Below are 20,254 nucleotides of genomic sequence, written 5' to 3' on the forward strand. Positions count from 1 at the left end.
GCTTTGCCACTGCCTTTTTGTAAGTGTTGATTTGCATTGCCTCCACCAGCCTTCAGCAGGATGTGGTTGCTGGAGAGGATGGCAGTGGGAGGAGAGGTGGTGGCATAACCTCCTCCCCAGGGATCTCTCTCCCCAAGCAGCTCTCTCAGGAGGGAGAAAGGAGGGGGACAAGTAGAAAGCCTCGCTCAGGGCTCGCTAATGCCTGCCAGAGGTCCCCAGAGCACATTTCAAGTTTTCAAGCCCCTGGGTTTTTTCACAGCATGAGGGAAATGCCCTCTCTGCTGTAGGGAGCCCTCACCCTGCTTGCTAAGGCAGGAAAAGGAAGGTATGTGTTGAGCCCCAGGGACACTAAGGCACTGCATTCTCCATAGCACAATGTCCGTGTCTGCAGCCTCCACAAGAGCCCGAGAGGGCTCCGGGAGGAGGCTCCGGCCGGGCAGGGGCTGCAGCCCTGGGTGGTGCTGCCCTGGGAGCTGCGGGGAGGGGCTGCACGCTGCAGCCCCAGCTCGCCTTTCCCCCAGGAGAACACTGCCTGCCGGCGCCAGTCCTCTGTCAGAGCTCCGAGTGGTTCATCTGAAATGCCCTGTATTTACATTCACTCAAACGTGATCTTGGCAGACCCTTATTAGTGTTATTGCCTTAATAGACTTCTCCTCTCTAACCTCTAAATTTTTGCAACAAACTGGATTGAACTGCTAAGCATGGCAATTCATTAGATAAGAATATTATGTAAAACCCCTTCTATGGTGGACACATATACAGAAAATAATTCTATCAGATGTAATTTTCAGAGGTAGCACAGCTATTTGATTCCATTTAGTGACATGAGATGCCAGGAGGTCTCTCAGTTTGGGGTTTTGCCAGTTACATAAGTCACTGCCCGTCTTTCCCAGCCTACAGTAATAACAATAATAATTATTATTATTACTATGTCAAAGTGCATCCTCTAGCACAATCAAAAAAATCAATTGCATTTATTTGATGTCCAGTCCAATGTTCTTGGCAGCAAGTCTGCAAGTTACAGAAAGTCTTAAAATACGTGGAGTTTGATCCTGAGCAACAGTGGCTGAGCTAGAAAGCAGGACAGAGGTGAGGGGTGCCATGGCTGGGGGCTGTAGGGCTCAGTGAGGCAACCTCTCCTCCTTAAATCAGCTCAGCAAGTTGTCAGATTCTGGTCAGCATGCTGTCATACATGGCCAACTGCTAGAAAACAATCTGTGGGAGTAGATAAGGTAGAGCAAAACTGCAGTAGCCAGTTTTTTCTTTACAAAGTATAACCATGTCCAAAATCACCCATCCCCATTTCACAGCAAGAAAGCAAGTTCTCATGGGGCATTAGTTCAGTCATGGCAGAGCTGGGGGAGGCACAAATGGGCATTCTCCCCTCCCAGCTGAAAGGGGACTTGCCCTGGCTGTATGTAAACAAAAGCAGCCTGTGTTTGCAGGCCTGGGGAATGCTCTTGCTCCAGAGAGTCTCACATTCATGTGCTGCCCTGCTTAGGAGCAGGTTTCACAGCCACTTGAATTGCCAGCTGGTTCACAGCACAGCAGCACATCTCTGACCTGCAAGACACAGGGAAGAAGTGCCTGGAGAGTGCAGTGCCATACTGGGCTGCTGGTCTGGCTGTCACTCCCTCTACGGAGCAGGTGCCCAGGACACTGATTTCTTACAGCCAGTCCTGATGGCAGTGGTAGGTACCCAGTGCTGCTGGGGAAACCCGTGTTCTTAGGAAGCCAATATACAACAGGGTCAGACCCAGCTCTGGGCCACCAAGCCGAATGATTGCTACCCTCAGTAATGACTGCTCTACTGCTCTCCATCCTCCTGTTGTTCTTTCCTTTTTTTTTTTTTTTTTTTTAAGATATCCTTAGGTATATGGGAAAGACAAAAAAGTAAAGAAAAAAAACACATTGAAAAAAATTGAACCACGTGTCTTGTTGGCAGAAAAAGAAATAAGTCTTTTTGCTCATGCTATGAAGACATCAGCTGTGGAGGTAAAGCCTGTAAAATTTCAGAAAACCAAGGACCATGATGCTGAGGTTAACCTGCTCTTCCTGTCTGAACCAAGCTCTGCTTCCTCCCTCACAACCCACAGGCAGGGTCAAGAACCAATTGCCTGGGGGAGATTGCTGCTGTTCACCCTGAAACTTCCCTGGCATCCAGAGAGAGCAGGGCAGCTCTTGTGATTCCCACAAGATCCAGAGTAAAATGCTGCTGAATGAACAGAAAGACTGTGTAAGCTCTGACAGCAAGTCTCACATTAAAAAGGAAAAAAAAAAGGGAAAGAAAATTTGCATCTGATTTTGTAAGCATTCTCTCAATTGGACGCAAATACTCACTCTGGATGTCCAGTTCTGAATCTACTTTTGTGAGCTCTTTGCTGTTTCTCATCCTCCATTCCAGCAGGCATCAGAGCTCGCTTCTTACAATTCAGAGCATTTTAAACCCTGGAAGAGGAAAATGCAGGTACCTTTTGGGGATTAAGAAAACATCAACATCCAAACATGGAGATATGAAGCCCAAGAGAAAGAAAAGCCAAGAAACCAAGGGGCAGCTCTGCAGCAGTGGTATTTTGTGACACTTGCAGAGTCAGCCGTGGAGGGAGGGTGAAGCAGCTGCAGCACTGCCAAGGATATGTGTGTGGATGGAGGGCAGTGTGTCCAGCTCCTGGCATGCAAATCTAGACATAATGGTACTTAAATATGGTTGCCTTTAACAGACTTGTAAGAAAAACCTAAGTGAACATAACATGGCTCCTTTCCAAAGAGCATTTCCTGACACATTGCTGTGCATGGTCTTCTAGCTGCATGTCAGTAATACATGAAAAAAGAAAAAAAGGCTCAGCTTTGTAAAGTACTGGGGGTGTATGCGAAAATGTAAGCACATTTTTATTTATAATGAATTATCACCAATATAGGGAGTACCCACATTAAAAGTGATAAAAAAACAAGACAGAAAACTAAATCTTGCTAAATTTTTTTTACAAGTTCACTCACTGTGGCTTTAACCAGCAATGCTGGTACAGCAAAAGGATTTCTAATCAGACACTAGTGCATGATTGTTTAATTTTAATGGGCATGATCAATACCATCCGCTCCTTCTTTAAATGCTAATGAACACTTTAATACAACAGATGTGGACAAACAGTATATTGCAGATTAAAATTAGGCACGGCATTAAATAGCTTTCAAACAGCAGAGGAATCCTGCTGGACATCTTCACAAACAACTACAGGCAGCTGATAAATCTTGAACTGCCATCACCAGTCCAGTGTCTCAGGCTTGTACAACTACACCACCATCCTGATCACCCTAGAAGAGAAAACTGCCTTTCCAAACTCTTGCAATTTCTTTCTTAGGATTTGTGCAGGCCCAACTGTGATTCCTGAGATGCATATCAAAATTTTAATAACATAAGCACATTTCTAGCAACTACTCTCAGGCGCAGTTACTATTAGTTGGTATCCTCCAGGCCATTTTAGTCATGGCAAGAAATGTCAGGGAAGGATCCCTGACACAATATCAGTCTCCTGCTAAATTGTGACAGAGAAACATCCAGTGCTAGATTGTCCATGTCCCCCAAATTAGTTGTAAGGCTCAGTAAACCAGGGCCAGAAGCTGTGTTACTAACTAGCTTTCAGCCAGTTTGAAGCCACAAGAAAATGGCAAACTTTGTTACCACAGGGCATCCCATGCAGCTGAATTCACTTTGAAGTAAAGCTTCTGCTTTTTCTGCTCTTAACTATTGTCAGAGGAAAAGGCACTTGAGTGGCAGAGATCCAATTCCTGACACCTGGAGTAATTTGTGTCTTGCTCCATTGGTTTTGGTGGACCTGTCCTGAATTTGTGAAGTGTGAGTTCCAGTTCACTCTGGTACGTATTGGAAACTCACTCCAAGGCTCAGCCCTCACTGGGGCTGGTGGCAATCAGAGGAAGGAGAGCTGCATGTACCCACAGGAATGACCTTTGTGCAGAGCAGGGAATTTACATGTCCTTTAGAACATCCAGTGACAGGGCTGTGGTGATACCCCCTCACCCTGTGTGGGTGATGTGCCAGCAGCTCTGCCAGCATCACTCACAATGGTGTGCCAGCAAGTACCACCTGGGATGGGTGGTGTGCAGCACACTGTTCAAAGGCATCTCTAATTTACAGTTCCTTGGCTTTCAGAGGGTACCATACATTGCTTTGAGTTCAGCTTCCTTTATCTGTTTCTTTCTTTTTTTCTCTCTTGCATCTTGTGAAACCCAAACTTTTTTTTCTCCTTTTTAATTGTGTGAAATCAACTTGGAGTGAAAAGGCCACGAAGAAACTTTCTGACGCCAACTGAGTCTAAGCTGTGTCTTTGTTCTCAGCAGAGCTAAAGACCACATTAATCAGAAACTTTGCTGACCTCGTCTTTACTACCTGAATACTGAAAGACAAAAGCGACACAGTCTGGCCACATTTAAAAATTCAATTAAAAATACCAGCTGCACAGGGATAAATATTATCATAGACCTACCTCAGTGGGGTTAGTTGTAACTATGATAAAGGCAATGCCTTCTTCTCACTCTATTTACATTTTTTTTCCCCAAAAGAATAAAGTCTAGTTTTTGATTCTTCTTCTGATTAAGACAATTGTGTACATGACAGAGAATGCTCAGTGGTGTTGGGTAGCTAATGTTGGGGCTTTTAATAAGGAATAAAGTAAGAAATTCCTGAGAAGGTATAGCAAGCTGAAAGCAGAGAAGTGAAGCTACTAAAGTGAACCTGAAGAAAAATGTCCTTGTGTCCCTTTTTTTCAGACTATGCTGATCTGATAAAAATACTACCTTTTCCTATAGCTCTGGCAGAAGCAGACTAGACAAGGGGTGAGAAGACTGCTCAGAGCTGGACTCAGCATCTAGAGGCAAAATGAGGCGAGGAGAGAGGTAACAGCACAACTCTCCTTAGGATGAAACAGAGAGCCTTTTATTGTGGCACCTGGCTGTGCCTTATGGATTTTATTTTTGAAATATTGAGCAAATGAGTGGATATCCAGTCAGCTGAGAACACAAGCAGCCAAACAGAGGGCAGGAAACCAAATTCAGTCCCTTGGTGCTGACGGTGACAGGAGGGGAGGTGGCAGCTCTCCCTGTCCGCTGGCTGGCCTCAGCCAAGTGAGTACCGGCTTCAGTGCAGCAAATTAAATAGGAGCAGGCATATCTTCTCTGCGTTGAACGTTCAGTTAAATAAAGGGCCAAATTCCTCTCAGAACATCCTCCGGCCCCGCCAGCTCCCCCTGGCTCTATCCTTTCCCGGCTTGCCGGCGGCCTGTCTGTGGGGTTTCCTTGCATGCTGCACCTTTATCCACCCGCCCTCACTGGCTCTGCTCTCCCCTTCGCCCCTCCTGGGCTCGCTGTCACCCTGTGGGGGCATGCCAGGGATGGCCGTGGGCTGCGGAGGGGCGCGGGGGTACCTGCGGTGCTGGGAAGCCGGGGGGGCCGCTGGCAAAGAAGTCCTGCCGGGTCTTGCCGAGTGCCGAGGGGGCACCGGGGAGCTGGTCCCGCTGCGCCGCCCGTCCGAGGAGCTGCGGGACGCAGCGCTGTGCGAGGCGTTCCTGCCTTTGCCTGCGGACCTGTCCCTCTCTGAAGGGGTGTCAGAGGCTGTGCTGGAGGCACTGCTACCTTTTGAGTTCAAGTGCAGATTCGAAAGGTTCCTCATGAAGCTGTGTGACAGGGGAGAGGAATTCCTCGAGTGGCTGATGGATGTGAACTGGTGGCTGACGGGAGCGCGTGTCCTGCGAACGGCAGCGGCGTAGGAGTCCTGGCTGCGCAGGTAGGGCAGGTACTGGGTCACTGTGCTGGGGCTGTGGGGGTGCCCGTGCTGGAGAGAAATGGCTTTTGCTATCTGGTGCATGCGCAGAGTCTGCATCCATTGACTGTCAGTGCCTGGCAAGGGAATGGAAACAGAGTCAGCTTTCTGTGCATCGATGGAAAACCGCGCTCAGGTTTACCGAAGGTGTGAGGTTAGGTACCAGGGTTTCTCTCGGAGGAACCTCAAACCGCCCTTCCCCTCCCAGCCTTGCAGTGAATAGTCCTAGATTTGAGTATGTTCAGTGTTATGGTTGAACATAATGTTGGGCTTTTAAAATAGCAAGTGTTACAAATATTTCTGATGCCACTGCAGATTATGGAGCTTAGACCATAAGACAGTCACTGAGCCATCCACTTGGCAGTTCAGCTGGGTTCCCACTCTCAAGTGCCTCCTGGAGTTTTGAACCCAACCTGGTTTTAAACACTCCCTGTGATGCTCTGGGCAACCTCAGTAGATTTCTCCACAGCTTTCACTACAAAAGAGCCTGGAGACCTCTGGAGCTGGCACAGAGGTCACCCCAAGGTACCAGTACTGCTGCAACACTGCCTTCCAGCTGCATCTTTCCCATCTGGCACAGCCGTGCTGTTCACAGCCCAGCACAGAGAGGAAGCAGTGCAGAGCCAGTGCAAATCCCAGCCGTGGCAGCCACATCCACCTCCTCTGGCTCCAATTTCTTTTCAAAGTGCTACATACCATAAAAACCAGAGCTACTTCAGTTGTTGTTGCTACTACAAATTCAGAATTCAATCTACTTTGCATCCAGCTTCATGCAGAAAACCGACTCTGTATGTGGAAAAGCCAGTGAGGCATTAGGCTTCAGCCAGGCTGGCTCAGACAGTGCTTAACTGTGAGCAACTTAGGGTATTACAGTTCCCTCTACACCTACTGTCACAGCCCTGGGGTCGTAACAAAAGTTGTAGCTTTCAGAGATCACACTGAAGTGGTTTTGAAAGTCAGTCCTGTGGTTTCCATGAAAGCCTTTAGCAAATACAATAGCTGTAAATTTTCCATTTGAACTGCAAAGGCTGCCTGGTTTGCTACTTTGTGGGTAGAGCAGAGAACAGGAATTCCTCTTATCTGAGGCCACAGCTCTGGCCAAAGACCCATGGGGAGCAGCTAAAATAATTTTGTTCTAGAGAGATTTGAATGATTTGTCCTTAAAGATTGTTAATATCATTCCAACAAGAAAGCATAACCCTCGCTGCCTCTCGCTGGAACACTTCATTGACCATGGGGAGTTTTGTGGGAGTTGGATAGCAACTTTGTCCTCATTAGGATTGTTCCTGTTAAAATGTAATGGACGATCTCTTCCACTCCTCTTTTCCCCAGACTTTGTTTGAATCCAAAGAAATTTAAATCACTTTAACTTATTGTCAAGTATGTCAAAAGGAAACTGTCTTCCCTGTCATAGTGTGTGTGACACTGACACAGCAGATAGCTCCACCTGCACTTAGAGGTGAACCTTCTTTCACAGAAAGACAGATGGGAATTGCCTTCTTTGCTTCTTAACCTCCTTGAAAGTCATGGTTTCAAAAGAAACGTGCATGGCAAAACGTACTTGCTAGACACTATTGCCTCTGCCATTCCCTCGTGCCCTCCTACCATGGCTATGGATGTAAATCACAGACCTCATAAACCTGGAAACAGCAGGCTCAGGATTCAAGTTTGGGTCTTCATTTGTTGCGAACACTCAGGTGGCCATCACATGCACTATGGGACCAGTGCTGATCTCCCTGAACTAGGGGCTCTCTTCAGACTGTTCAGTCCTTGCTCCTTACAGTCAACAGCAATTGCCAGCCCAGGATCTAGCTCTCAGTGCAAGGATCTCCCAGGGTGCCCTGTGGGGCTGCCTCTCATGGGCTCGGGGGCTTCTCCTTCATGTGGTCTCTGAGCCACCAACTCTGTACACTGAGTTATGTGCTCTGTGTGGTAGCCCACAGAGGTAGTACCTTCACTGCTGGTTATTTTAGCCTATTAGACAGGTATTACCCTTACCTTTGTGCTTGGATTTGGTGGTCTTTTAAACCTGGGATAGGTGGTCTGGTAAAGAAGACAGGCCAGAAGGTTTGCTAGAGCTGAGGCACAGCTTTCGTGCTGGCTGGTAACCCACCTCCTTTGAACTGTGCCTATTCAATTGGCTGCTGACAAAACATTAGTGCTTCCATGTAACTCCTCCAGGGTGCCAAAGGGACAGACAAGCTCTCCCACACTCACTGAAAAAAAAGCAACCATTTCGGCTTACAGTGGCTGAGCCAACCTGTGAAGATACATACCACACTTGGTATGACTGCAGAGCTCATCACCCCAAAACCAGGGTAACCTCTATCTGCAAAGCTAATCTGGAGTAAAGATGTATCCTTTAGGATAGGTCTAGGTTTCATTTGCATTACAAAATGCAATTGTGTTGCAAATGGATCACAATTGCTTAGGATCACAAATGTTAGATGTGTCTGTAGTCCAAACCCAGCACCTCTCAATTCACAGGGCCATTCATCTACAGTGGCTGGTAGTGTACAAAACTGAGAAATTCCTCCTCTGCTCACTGGTATGTTGTTCCACTTCCTGAACTGCCCTTCAGATGTCCCAACCCAAACACTTCTGCAGCCCCAATGTGAACTCAAAGAGAAAAAGCTTGGCTAACAAACACCCTTACAAAAACAACAGCAGATCTTAAAGGCAGAACTGTGCTAGAGTCAAGTAAGAGCTAGTGTGAATCCGTCAGCAGCATAAATTTATTAGGAAATGAAAACTGCATTGTAGAGCCCACTGCATTATTAAACGTATCTCACTGAGCAAATCAAGCCCCAGAAGGCCATAATAAACACCATTCCAGAAGTCAGGCAGTGATGAGCCAGGGCTGGCTCAAATGGGCAAGCTGAGCTGTGGAAGAAGAATGCAGTGGGAAGATTTCCACAATTCTTCAGAGGAGAGCAGGATGTCAGGAGCACTTGTGTCTGCCAGGCTGGCACTATTGTACTTTTCGAAACAGTGTATCATCCACAAGGGAATTTTTTGGCACTCCACATGCAGGTTCTGAGGCTACAGCCTCTGTATGTGTCTCCCTGCAAGAGCACTGGCCAGAGCAAGAGCACCCACACATCTCTAACAGGAAGTGCCCTTTATCCAAGCACATCATCTGTGCAAAGCTGTGTGCTGGGTGGGAGGGAAGAGCTGGCCAAAGCACTCCAGTTGAGTTTGAGCTTATCACTATGGACTACTTCCAGCCTGCTTCCTATAGGAGCATACAGGCTATCACCCTTACCCTTCAGAAATAGGTAATAACAGACAGCTCTGCCAGGGGGGAAAATGGATCTGATGGCCACCAATGTAAGCAAGTTAATCAGGGACATCAAGACTGGAGGCAGCCTGGGCTGCAATGATCATGCATTGGTAGGGTTTGTAGTCCTGAGGGACATGGGTCAGGTAAAGTTAGGCTCATGAATTCAGGAAAATGGACTTCCAGCTCCTCAAGGACATAGTCAACAGGATCCCCTGGGGGCAAGGGAGTGGAATAGAGCTGACAGATCTTTAAGGAAGTCTTCCATAGAGCGCAAGAGCTCTCCAGGAACAAGAAATTGGGCAAAGCAGGTGAGAGATTGGTGTGTCTGAGTAGGGAAGTGCTGGTCAAAGTAAGGGGAAAGAAGCAAATCCACGGAAAGTGGAAACATGGACAGGTAGCATGGGAAGAGTATATACATGAAGTTTGGTTTGTATAGGGGTGTAGTGAGGAAGAGCAAAACAAAGCTGGAACTTAACCTGGCAAGGGATGCAAACAATAACAAAAAGGGTTTCAGCTATGTTAACAAATAAGAAGTTCAAATAAGGTGTACCCCCCTGATAAACAGCATTGGAAAACTGGTAACAACAGATGGGAAGACGACTTTGTCTCAATCTTCAATGTCAGCCTCTCTTCCCACACACATCAAGTCAATGGACAGCAGGATGAGGACTGGGGGGAGCAAAATGCTTCCTGATCTTAACATCAGTGGACAAGGGAAGAGTTTGTAATTTATAAATGTTGCAAATGACATTTATATAAATGACAGAGATGTCATTTATCTGGAGTTCTGTAAAGTCTTTGACATGATCCCCCCCAGCATCCTTCTCTCTAAATTGGAAGAGATGGATTTGATGGGTGGACTGTTAGGTGGATAAGGAATTGGCTGAATGGTTGCATCCAGAAGTCAACAGCTCAGAGTCCTGGTGTGCATCAGTGACAAGGGGTGTCCCTCAGGGGTCCATACTGGGACCAGTGTTATTTATGATCTACATCACTGGCATACAGAGGGATGGAGTGCACCCTCAGCACACCTGCAGGTGACACCAAACTGAGTGGAGTGGTTGACATGCACTGACTTTTTGCTGTTCTCCCCATATGTGCCCTGCCTATGTCACCAATAAAGGTCACATGTGTTGACTTACCTGAGTCAGATCTGCTCCGTGAATTCCCCTCTGAATTGGGGAGCGAGGTCTGTATCAAGAGCTGAACTGCCTCAACCTCGTCCTGTGCTTTCACCTTGCTCCAGCAGATAGCTTGGATGTGCCTCGTGCTTTTGGGAGCTCTAACATCACTCTGCTCAGGAAGGACATAACAAGCATGAGGATGTAACAACACACGACACACTAAGCTGCCCTACGAGGGAACTTCCACTAGTGCCTGGGTAGCAGCAGTTGTTTCAATATAGAGCCTGTTTTGCAAAACCACTTAGCTAGTTCTCAAATATTTTTAGACTCTAGATAATTTTGGTACTTGTGATTATGCTAAAAATGTGGTAGTGAATAACTGCTTCAATTCTTGTACCCTGTGGAGGAAGGATGCGAAGGCCTTCCTCTACAAACACAAAAATACATTTAACTAGTTCTATTAATGAGCATCAAATATGCACTGCTTTCTGCTAAAAGACGTAGGACTAAGCAGGTATTTTTGCAGGGGGGACCCCCACCAAAATTTTCCTGGAGTACCCTTCAGTCTGCTGTTAAGGACCTATGATTCCTGGGAGAAACTTCAACCTGAAAGAAAACTACTTCTTCACTTCTGAGACAAGCAAGCAAGGTCCAGGATTTCCACATCTCTCCATCACTGCCTGAATGCTTGTTAAGGACAGAGCTGGAATCTCACTTACTAACCTTCTTCTGACAGTTAGTCTTTATAAAATCAGTATTGTAAGTAACTGCAAACTCTTTTTACAAAGCTAATTTCTATCACATCAAATTGTATTCTGGGTTCTATTTTATCTTATTCTTGATTTCTCATTTTCTTTCTTCTCCTGTTGCTTCTCTGCTCTCCTAATTAGCACATCATTGAAAAGATAAAAACCAGCCTCTTTAAATAATGCAAACAACACTGACCATTACACTTCAAGCAAAAGGAGCTTTCATCTTTGAGAAGAAGAGCCATCCCAGGCAACAGTCTGAGGCCATTCTCTCTGTAGACTTCATTCAGCTTTTGCTCTGAAGTTTATATTTTACAACTGTACAATTACAGGCTGCTGAGAATTTGATTATAGGATATAACAAAGCCAGAGGATGTTATTTCCACACCTCCTGTGTAGGTTTTGTCTTGGATCAACTATTTTATTTGTTTCTTAGAGCTTACCTCATATGTAACAACACATTCTACAGACTGGTGCTCTTCTATGCCCACAATCCATTTCTCCATTACAAACGGTGGCTGCAAAAAACATGGTGGGAGTTTTATAAGATGCTCTTCATCTCCCAACTTGTTTCTAAATTACCCAAAAAGCATTTACAACATTTGCCTCTTTTCGTTCATTCCTATATTGATAACATCAATACTTTTCTTAAAATTTTATGAGACAAAGTAATATATTTTTGAAATATTTACTTCCTGGTTTACAAAAGGAAGCTGAGAAGACATTTCCATACATAATACACAGCAAATGAGACAACATGGAACTTTTTCGGGATGGCATAAACCTTTTCCAATTTTGTGTGTGTGCACTTCTGCTTCTGCTAGACTTACAGAGGAAAGAAAGAACAAGTATCTAGAGATTCTCAGAGATACTGTTTGACAAATATAAAAATGTTGAAGTATGTGAAAAGTTAATGTTACTGTATCTAGTTGTTAGTTTCTTTAACTTCACGACTTTTTAAAAGGGAAAATTCAAATGTCCAAGATTAAAATTAGACAGTAAATTAATGATAGCAGTAACAGTACTACTACTATTACTATTACTACTACTACTACTACTACTAAATCACAAGTGTTGTTCCAGAAATCACTAACCATAAAAATAGTATTAGCATGAATTAAATATTAGAATCTTCTTTGGCAAATATAGCTCTAACACATTTTTCTTAGAATTCTGACACGTGACAGTCTGCTTTTAATTTTTTCCTTTAGAAAAAATGACTAAAAGTTTCCCCCCAATTTTGCCTCAAAAATTCACAGTTAAAAGCACTCTAGAGTTTGGGAGTTTTTACCAGTGCACATTAGAGCAGCATTCCAATTTGCAATCAAACTGTATATTTTTTCAGTTAGAAATTAATTTTGCTAGCTCTTATCAAGTGGAGCATATTAATCAAAACAAACAATTAAAATAATGGCTAACAAAATGCCCTCTGCATCAACAAAACTTCTGTTCCTTAGGGAAAAGCAGTCTAAATGCTTACTGGTAAATATTTACAGGCAGGTTCTGACACAGGGTAAAATGCTCAGTGACAATGAATTGCAGATGGTCAGTGCTGTACTGTCTGTGATTGGTTTCAGTCTTTGCAATCCACTGGTGCATGAAAGAGAGAGTTTTAGAACCAGGTAAAAGTTCTAAAACCATGCAAACAAAAAAAAACCCACAAGAAAAAAGAAAAATAAGAAAAAGGAAAAGGAAAAGAAAAAGAAAAAGGAAAAAAGAAAAAGAAAAAGAAAAAGAAAAAGAAAAAGAAAAAGAAAAAGAAAAAGAAAAAGAAAAAGAAAAAGAAAAAGAAAAAGAAAAAGAAAAAGAAAAAGAAAAAGAAAAAGAAAAAGAAAAAGAAAAAGAAAAAACCAACAAAATCCCCCAGACAAATCACATGAAGTTTCTGGAACATTTAAATTGGTATCTTCTCTTGAAACATAAAGGAATTTTTGCAATATTCTTTTCATTAAAAGGGGTAATAAATTCAGATGATATAACATGGAATTAAAACAAGAAAATATAAATTAGTTCCTTCTCATATTTGTCTATTGTTAACATTATTGTCAGCTTAAAGGAGAACCAAAATACCTAACTCCTATTATGATAAAATTCCATTTAAAATGTGCATTTTATTTAAAAGCTGTCAAGAGATTGAGCTTCTGCAAGCACAAAAGTCGACTGCTGTGGTATTTTAATGCCTTTGTTTGAGATCTGTGAATTCGTGAAAGCTTTAAGGCTGTAAATACCTTTGTCATCTTTAAAATCTCTACATCAGGTAGGTTAGTGTTGAATGTCACATCTTTTATGTAGGTGATTGCAATTTCATCCCCGTCCATCTCCATGTACATTTTCCATTTACAATCCTATGAATAATAAAAAAAAAGAATGCTGGATTGTTAGAATACAAATAGGAAAAAAACCCCAACAACAAAACCCAAAATGAAACAAAACTGAAAGCTGAAACAACCCGAAATCTAATCCTCAATATATGAAGGGAAAAAATAACCCAGCGAGAAAGTGAAAGGACATATACATATTTTAGGATATGCATGTTTGCAGAACAGTGTTGATAATGGAAAACCCTCAGTCTTCTTGTTCCTTTTTCTCTCATCTCACCCTGTGAGGCAGCTGCCACCTTGACAGGTCTGGATGTCTTCTGAGGTGTAGTGTCCTTGAATGGCCTCACCTGGACAAACAGCCTGCTGGAGCATGTGGCTTGGGAGCTCTGCACACCCCAGGGCAGTGGAGGGACAGGCAAGTGCAGGAAGTCATCACTTGGGGTCACAGTCAGTGCTGGAAGCCAGCCACAAGGACATTGTCCTGGTGAACCCAGGAATAAATTCCCAAAGTCTGTGCAACACCTTCAGGACAATCACTCAAATAACGGGCAAAAGGATGAGCTTGTTATTACAGCTCAATTATTTCAGATACTGAGAACCCAGAGAGGCACTGAATATCCTCAACTTCTGCTTGCCTCCAATTGCACTATTAATTATAAAGAAGCTCAGATAAGAAAATAATCACAGTGAGTAATAAACCACAGCAATAAAAGCTATCCTTAAATAATCCCCTGAGCTGAACAGGGGGCCAACATCCCACCCTTTGCAGGTGTGAGCCCGCAGAAAGTGACAGCTGGCAGCATCCTGCAGGACACCCTACATGGACTGAGTGCTGGAGCTGGGGGTCATGTCTGTGGCCAGGGAGGCTCCCACTGGGGACCAGAGACTGTCCGTGGTGCAAACCAGCCAACGTTTGCTGCCCAGCAGGCGCTTTGGGGATGAGATACTGTGCAGTGCACCGAGCTCCTCCAAAAATCAGTGCCCTGAAGGACTGCTCTGCCAGTGAAGCAGAGTGTCTCCACCTCCATACAGGAAGGAGGGAATCTTCCCTTCACAAAGACAGGAGCTCCTCCAGACATGCCAGGGGTTCAGGGGCTGCCATACGCCACCTGTAAGGCAGGTGTGGGCTCAGCACTTGCACAAGGCAATCTTTATCTTGGTTTTGCTCAGAAAATGCAAAAACTTTCAGTGGGGACACGGATGGACACTTAGGACCACGGGTTTGTGGAAGCAGTTATTTGCACAGACAAACATACACCAGCCTACAAAGTATCCGTTTGCACAGGTGGTTATGTGTGGTGCTTGCACGTGCATCTCTCATAACATAGGAGCTCAGCCCTCAGAAGACTCAAAGCTTTCCATGATGCATTGAATTGGCAATTCCAATTGAAAAAGAAAAAACTGAAAGAAAACGGAAATATAATAATTTCTGCACCACAACAAGAAATTATGTTTATGACATTTGGCCCTGTGTGTCCATCTGTCCCCTTTGAAAGCTTCCACATTTTACAAGCAGAGAGGGCATGTGAGTTGGTTTTTGCACTGCCCTGGTGCGAGTGTGAGTGCTGGGAACTGCAGTTCAGTGGTCAGGGCACCAGCCAAGACTCAGAGGCACCAAGTTCAGTTTCCTGTTCTGCTACTGGCTTCCTGTGCAACCTGGTCAGGTGCTGAAGTCACCCTGTGCCTCCATTTCCTAATCACAGACTGTATCTCTTTGCACATCTCTTTTCTGTCCTGTTTTTTACATTTGTGAGCTGACCCAGGGTAAAGCCTGTCGTGTCCCAGGCAGGTTCAGCACTGTGCACCAGCCCTGACATTGGCTGAGGAGAGCACGTGCTTTGAAATGGAACAGCAACAGCAAAGTGAATTATCTGACTCCTCCTCATCTCTCGAACTGTGCTCCCCTCCCTGCCCAACATTCCTGCTGCCAGATTTTTTTGCAGGAGATTCATGCTACTGCAAATCAAACCTGAGGTTAAAGACAAGATGCTTGATGACACTTGTGAGTTTTACAAAAACATCTGAGCCAAGAAAAGAAAAAAATGCTGACATAAAGTACTATCTTCCACTTAGTCCAGCACATCTCCTGCCATCTCTGAGTAACACCAGTGCCAAGCACTTGAGAGCTAGAGCTGCACCTTGTGCCAGGGCTCCCACGCCCTCCTGACTCAGGATTTTGTGCTGTTCACTGACATTTCCCTGCGGACTAGATCTGACAAATATGACCTCATTTTAATAAACAAAATAAATCAACCAACCACCTCTAGAGAAAAGCTGTGTACATCCAGGGTCTGGCAGGGGGTGGGCACTGGCACTGCCTGTCCACTTGCCAGATCCACTGCCCAGGCAGGATCCCTCTCCATGTGGTCATGGACCAAATTGCCCCACGAAGGGGTGGATGCTTGAGGCCTGCACAAACACTGCCTTCCCCAGCTCTGAACTGCATCTTCAGAAAAACACACACTTTCCTGTCCCTCAAATCCAGGCCCCAAACCTTCAGTCCTCTTTTGAGCCCTCTCCAGCTACACTGCAGAGATACCAAGAGGCCAAGACACCATACTAGGCTACCCGCTCTGGTCCCTCAAAATACATGTCTCATTTTACTTAAAAAGCTTTTCATTTTGTGTTATTAAAAAATCATTACTGGAAAGGGGAAAGAGAGACTGAGAGAGAGAGAAGGAGCAGATAAGGAGAGTGAAAGGCAAGAAAGGGAAGAGGATGCTGGGAGAAAGAAAGAAAAGATATAAAAAAAGAGGGAGGGAAGGCAGGAGGGAAGGAAGGAAGGAAGGAAGGAAGGAAGGAAGGAAGGAAGGAAGGAAGGAAGGAAGGAAGGAAGGAAGGAAGGAAGGAAGGAAGGAAGGAAGGAAGGAAGGAAGGAAGGAAGGAAGGAAGGAAGGAAGGAAGGAAGGAAGGAAGGAAGGAAGGAAGGAAGGAAGGAAGGAAGGAAGGAAGGAAGGAAGGAAGGAAGGAAGGAAGGAAGGAAGGAAGGAAGGAAGGAAGGAAGGAAATAGAAAAGGCACTAGGTAGGTGACTTTAGAATCAAGGCACTTAGCAAATATTTAAGATAAGTAGGTGGCTACTTGTCTTAAAAACCTAGTAACCATTCTGTTCTACCACACAGTAAATAATGCAAGATTTGTGTGCTGCAGAAAGGGATCTATTTCCCTCTTTTCCAATGGAGTCCCATGTTCTTATAATAGGAGATGCTCATCCGTTTAAGCAAAAAATTGTCTAGAAAAACCAAGCACATGAATTTCAATTCTTTGACCAATTGTAACTATAGGACTTCTTAGAACAAAACTACATTTAGGGCCAGGCATATGTGGGAAAATAATTTGGAAACAGCTTGTTCCAAGTGTCTAGCTGATAGATATGCTTACACAAGTCCTTCAAAGAGACTTCCCTGGATATCTTGTCATTCAAGCATTAAAATACTTCCTAATATCTACCTGCTTGATTTTGATCTAAATAAAAAAATTCAGCTTTTTGTTTTAAAAAATTATCTAGTTTCAGAACTGAAAGGCACAACCTGCAAAACTTCGTGCAAAAACATTTCCAAATAACACTTTGACAAAGCCAACAAATCAACCGCCTCTGAAAATGACTGTAGAAAAGCAAGTCACACATGTATTTGAGCTGCCTCTTCTCAGCTTTGAAACAGAACGTAAGAACACTTTAAAAATTAAGTCTCCAGCTTACTGTGGTGACAATACTCCTTTAACCCCATATGCGTTTATGTCTGCAAAAAAAACCTGAAAGGGAAATGAAAAAAATCAGGCACAGGCTCTAAACAGCAAACACACATCCTACAACAACAGCTTAAAACCTCTGCTAGGGAGGCACTTCATTTTTCAAGGGGCCCAAATCAAGGATTCATTTTAAAATCAGAGGTTACAATAAACTTTTTTGTTTTTTTAAAGATTGAAATAAAAATGGAAATGGCATTGCAGCAGATAACTGGATATTAGAAGAAAAGTAAGATGTACCACAAGATGAAACAAATAAGAAAAAAAATGTTGGCCATGCTGATACTAAAAGTAGTAGCATGTTGATGATTTAGGTCCCCAGAAGCTCCTTTACGTTCTTAGCTATTATCTATCTCAGCTGCTGAAACCTGCCGTTTTAAAGGCATTAGAGTTGAACATCTAGTGACAGCACTTGGGTTATTTATCATTATGTATCACCCTGCTACACTATATTTTATTATACTGGATTTAAAGGAAGATAACACAATTATGGTTAATTTGCTTCTCTTCTTTATATGTATAGTGTCATGACCCACCACAGCTTTGTCCCATGAGATATTTTTAACCAAAAAGAAATCCACAAGAAACTCTCCCTAAAAATTCCATTAATAACCTCTTGTAGCATGTATAGGTTGCAGGGTCTGGAACTAAGAATGTTTTAATCTCTTCAGCAAAACAATGTCTCATAATGATGTACAGGACTATTGCTGCACTGATGAAGAATCATACATAATTCAGCACCTTTCACTTGGCACCACTGTGATATCCTCATTAGCAGTGGCTCACAGTGGCTGTCAGATGGTGTCCATGCGAATGCAGGCATTATATTGTCTTTGAGATGTGCAGCTGCTTCCATGACACTGCCAGTATATAAAAACATGACGCCAGTTTGTTTTATTTAGTGCTAAACCTTCCAGTTTGTAAAAACAAGGCTGACACAGAGCCTGACATGAGGCAGTGAAAATAATTAGCTCTCATTTTCTCAGCCTCCTATTTCCTTCTCCCCGCTGTGTTCTCTTTCCACTAAACCACCACATGTCAGTCGAAATGGGAGGCAATTAGTGGGCTCATTTCAGTCCCCACAACTGTGCTGAAAAGAAAGTATTTATGATGGCACAATGAACAGCTGAAAGATTAAATAACATTTGCCTTTTGAAAAGAAAATGACTTCTAGCTAAATGGGCAATTTTTGATTATTCTCAAACAAGCTTAGAGTAGTTGGTTTTTAAAATACAAGAAAGGAAAATGAGTCATTTTTAGGTGAAAGAATCAAATAAAACTTGACACAGTAATGCAAATAACTGATGTTTTATTGCAAAATATGTAAATGTGTTATACCCTTAACAATGGCTGGTGTCTCAGGTCAGGGCAGGCTGCTGCCAGCCAGGCTCCAGCAAGAGAAGGTGGCTCCACCGCTGGTTTTGTTTCAGCTGTGCAGGCAGAAAAAAAGAGGGGCGGAGGGGAGGCCTTGCGAGAGAGATGGTCTCAAAATGTACAGAAACAAAGCAAGCAGAAGATATATTTATGTTATCAGCTGCCTGGGTGCCTCCTCCAAGCAGGAGCCCTTACTCCTCTGCAAGGCAACAGGCACTGACTGGCTGCAGCTTTGCCTGGAGAAGCACGAGGCCCCTTAACACCTACACAGAGCAGCCAGCAGCACCAAAAATATCTCTGCCCTCCTTTAACATCCAGCACTGTGGAGCTCTGTGCACAACAGAGTGGCACATACCCATAAATACCAGGCACTGCTGTGTGTGCCCTGAGAACAGGAGCTTGCAGGAGACAAGGCAAGAGCCCAGTGATACCCCAGCACTTATCAAAAGCTGCCCTTGCCATGGGATCAGAAGCAAACAAGGGTGTTGCAGTCACAGGCATCACCCACATGAACAGTCTGCTTGCAACAGCAGGATGGTAAAGGTGGAAACATGAAAAACGAGTCCCTTCCCTGAGGGCTGCATGGCTGCCTGTCTGTACTGTCCTCCAGTGGCATTTCCTGTAGACCACTTGTGGGGACAACGTGCTGGAGCCGTGTGGACACCATGTCCCCACTGCAGCACGTGGAGTGACTGCTCACACTGTGGGACTTGCAGCCTTGCAGGACATCGGCTGAGGGTGCTCAGGAGCTCAGGAAAGGCATGGCAGGGCCACTGTTCTGCTGGGAACAAAGGCTCCTCTTCCAGGCTTTTGTCAGGATAGCACATGCCAAGCCTACAGATCACTGGGAACTTGTCTGTGCTTCTGCAGACCTGTGACTGAGGCTGCAAGGCTGTGGAAGGCAGCAAGTTAATTCAGTGGCCAAGGTATAAAAATAAATCTTCAGATCAAAAAATCTAGAAAGTCAAGTGAACAAAATACCTACCTGAAAAGTCTGTGTCTCTTCAGGGTTATGGAATAATTTCTAATTGGAATCCCTGGTCTAGCACTGCTTACATAAGAATTTTTAAAGGTCTTGGCGTGAGTTCAACTTCAGTTACACATGGATGCTAGAGCTAGAGCATCCCAGTGGAGGTGATGGAGTTATACCAGCTCCACCTCACACAAAAACAATACATGGTCCTGAAAAGAGTCTTTGGAAAAAAATACCAGGAGCTCAAATCACCTGCACTGATCCACCTTCTTGGCAGACTACATTATTCTGTTCTTAATGGTTGTGGCAATATTTTCATGTGGCTGTGGTTTTATTTTACAGCTTTGGTAATTTTTTGTGTCACTTCACTGACTACTTGTTAGAATAGGAGCAAATCTATGAAAATAGCACACAAACACAGCTACTCTGATTCTTGCCTTAACTATTAGTCTTTAGTAATGAAAGCATTGTGCTTTGACACGGAATTAGAGAGGATTTAGAAGACGAGGTTTTGAGATAAGGGTAAATAACCCCATGCTAGAAAGTCAAGACAGCTATGATTAATTTGCAAAGGAAGGATCAGATAAAATCAATTCCTCCGCCATTTTTACTTACTGAAGTGGGTTAAAATACCTACAGAGCATGGAGAATAAAAATAACCGAAAAACTGTAAAACTGAAATTTCAAATTTTATATTTGGCTCTTGCTTTATTTTTAAGAAAGTAAAGAAAGAATTTCTGAGTGTTGATATAGTGGGAGGGTGGAGAGAGCAGCAGAAATGGTCTCAAGCACTTGTACATCTGCATTCCTGTTACAACTATTTCAGTACTGTTTTTTTCTTGTACTGCCTG

At 44.0% G+C, this 20,254-nt stretch overlaps 1 protein-coding gene across 3 annotated transcripts in view; it reads right to left on the reverse strand.

The window, feature by feature from the left end:
- Nucleotides 1-5,082: 5,082 nt before the first annotated feature.
- MAP3K20 (mitogen-activated protein kinase kinase kinase 20) overlaps nt 5,083-20,254 on the reverse strand; it is a 90,013-nt gene continuing 74,841 nt past the window's right edge. For all 3 annotated transcript variants that reach the window (XM_014880149.2, XM_014880150.2, XM_088168027.1), the window contains 4 exons: nt 13,218-13,334; nt 11,433-11,507; nt 10,259-10,409; nt 5,083-5,910 (listed from right to left, as the gene is read on the reverse strand). In XM_014880149.2, the coding sequence (XP_014735635.1) occupies nt 5,231-5,910; nt 10,259-10,409; nt 11,433-11,507; nt 13,218-13,334 (1,023 nt within the window). In that variant the 3' untranslated portion in view covers nt 5,083-5,230. The remainder of the gene's footprint in view (nt 5,911-10,258; nt 10,410-11,432; nt 11,508-13,217; nt 13,335-20,254) is intronic.

This window comes from Sturnus vulgaris, chromosome 7 (genome assembly GCF_052056855.1).
Source record: "Sturnus vulgaris isolate bStuVul1 chromosome 7, bStuVul1.hap1, whole genome shotgun sequence".
Lineage (NCBI taxonomy): Eukaryota > Metazoa > Chordata > Aves > Passeriformes > Sturnidae > Sturnus > Sturnus vulgaris.